This window comes from Eucyclogobius newberryi, unplaced genomic scaffold (genome assembly GCF_026437365.1).
Source record: "Eucyclogobius newberryi isolate DKJ021-1_F unplaced genomic scaffold, fEucNew1.0.hap1 SCAF_5, whole genome shotgun sequence".
Taxonomy (NCBI): Eukaryota; Metazoa; Chordata; class Actinopteri; order Gobiiformes; family Gobiidae; genus Eucyclogobius; species Eucyclogobius newberryi.
The window spans coordinates 3,912,020-3,913,510 of NW_027316167.1; the positions used below are offsets into that span (position 1 = coordinate 3,912,020).

The 1,491-nt window shown below is 39.5% G+C and overlaps 1 protein-coding gene across 1 annotated transcript in view; it reads right to left on the reverse strand.

The window, feature by feature from the left end:
* Positions 1-883, reverse strand: part of luzp2 (leucine zipper protein 2) — a 94,475-nt gene extending 93,592 nt beyond the window's left edge. The window contains exon 1 of the mRNA XM_072465607.1: positions 794-883. Coding sequence (XP_072321708.1) covers positions 794-883 — 90 coding nt within the window. The remainder of the gene's footprint in view (positions 1-793) is intronic.
* Positions 884-1,491: the final 608 nt, after the last annotated feature.

Here is a 1,491-nt window from a genome sequence, read left to right on the forward strand (position 1 = left end):
CAGAGCATCATGGGAGCAGGTCAGACAGGGAAATATGATTATTCTTATTCCAAAGTCAGGCTAATTAGGGCCACGGTGGCTGAGCACTCATACAGGAAGGTTGTGGGTTCAACTCCCGGGCCAGTTTCACCAATCAACCCAAAACACGCACAAAAGGTCAAATAAAAATAATTTAAAAGAAATATTATAATATATAATATTAAAATATTATAATATATAATGTACAATATTACAATATTGTAATATATAAGATTACAGTATTATTATATTATAATATACTATAATATCACAATGTTATAATATATAATATTACATGACCAACAACACACTTTTTGTAGAATTTTCTCTATCAAAGAAAATGTGTACGAGCAAAAAATAAGGATTTATCATTTTAAGATGTATAAATAAAGCCAAAGATAGAGTCTGTTTTCTCCTTGTCTCATGAGAGGAAATGTTCCACAGTGTGGCTTTAAATCACGTATTCAATAACAAGAGGTTTCATTACTCGTGTTTTTGACCTTATCTACACTAAGAAGAATTCCACATTGAGTTGTATAAATCAGACCCTTGACCAGGACTGACTGCTGCTGGTTCAAATGCAGTAATGCCACACTCTGGAACATTCCAGGCAAAGCATCAACATGAGGAGATGTGTTGGACCATTAGAACGATAAGGTTCCATCTGACGTTTGGGTCCAATCTTATTATTCACACTATATACACGAAATAAAACACATTTAAATCCACCGTGCGAACAGACCAAACAGCCCTAAAGAAACCACAGTCATCTCACATTTTCCATTCCTGGTGTGGCTTTAAACGTGGTGTTGAGCGGCGTGTTGAGCGGCGGCGGCGGCGTGTTGAGCGGCGGCGCCGTGCCCATCCGTGGCGTGTCCCTGAGCTCTGCCTCCTCACTGACAGTATTTACATAATGAGATCTGAACTGTCAGGAGCCTGTCAAAGGCATTATGTGCTGACGTCTCACATCTGAAGGGAGAGTGCGTCTGCTGCCACAAAATAACACCTAATCGCGTTACACCACACGGATTAAATGATAACAATAAAGGTCGTTGCACTTATGGGATATTTGTGGACAAGCCAAGAGTGAGAAATCTGTCGACTCCGACCAGCTGTTTAATGGAAGAGTTCAAGTTAATAATGAGTTAACCTTTAGTCACGGTTTAGCCCGAGTCTCGTCTCGATGGAATCATTACGTCTGCTTCAAACACATCTCTGAAGCGGTCAAACTGAGTTCACAAGGAGCGCATGGGCCTAAACGCATAGAAGTCACGTTGCCTAAGGGCTTCATTCATTTTTTACATTGTTTCCCATTGAAAACTAGTGGAGTCTGTTTCCAAAATTATTCAAAATGCAAATATTAGTGCAAAATATCCGCAACGTTGCAGTTGTGATTTGAGTCAGAAATGCTCAGAATGAGTCTGGACATAATTTATGGACTTAAAAGATTCTCGGAGCCACGTCACAGATTGA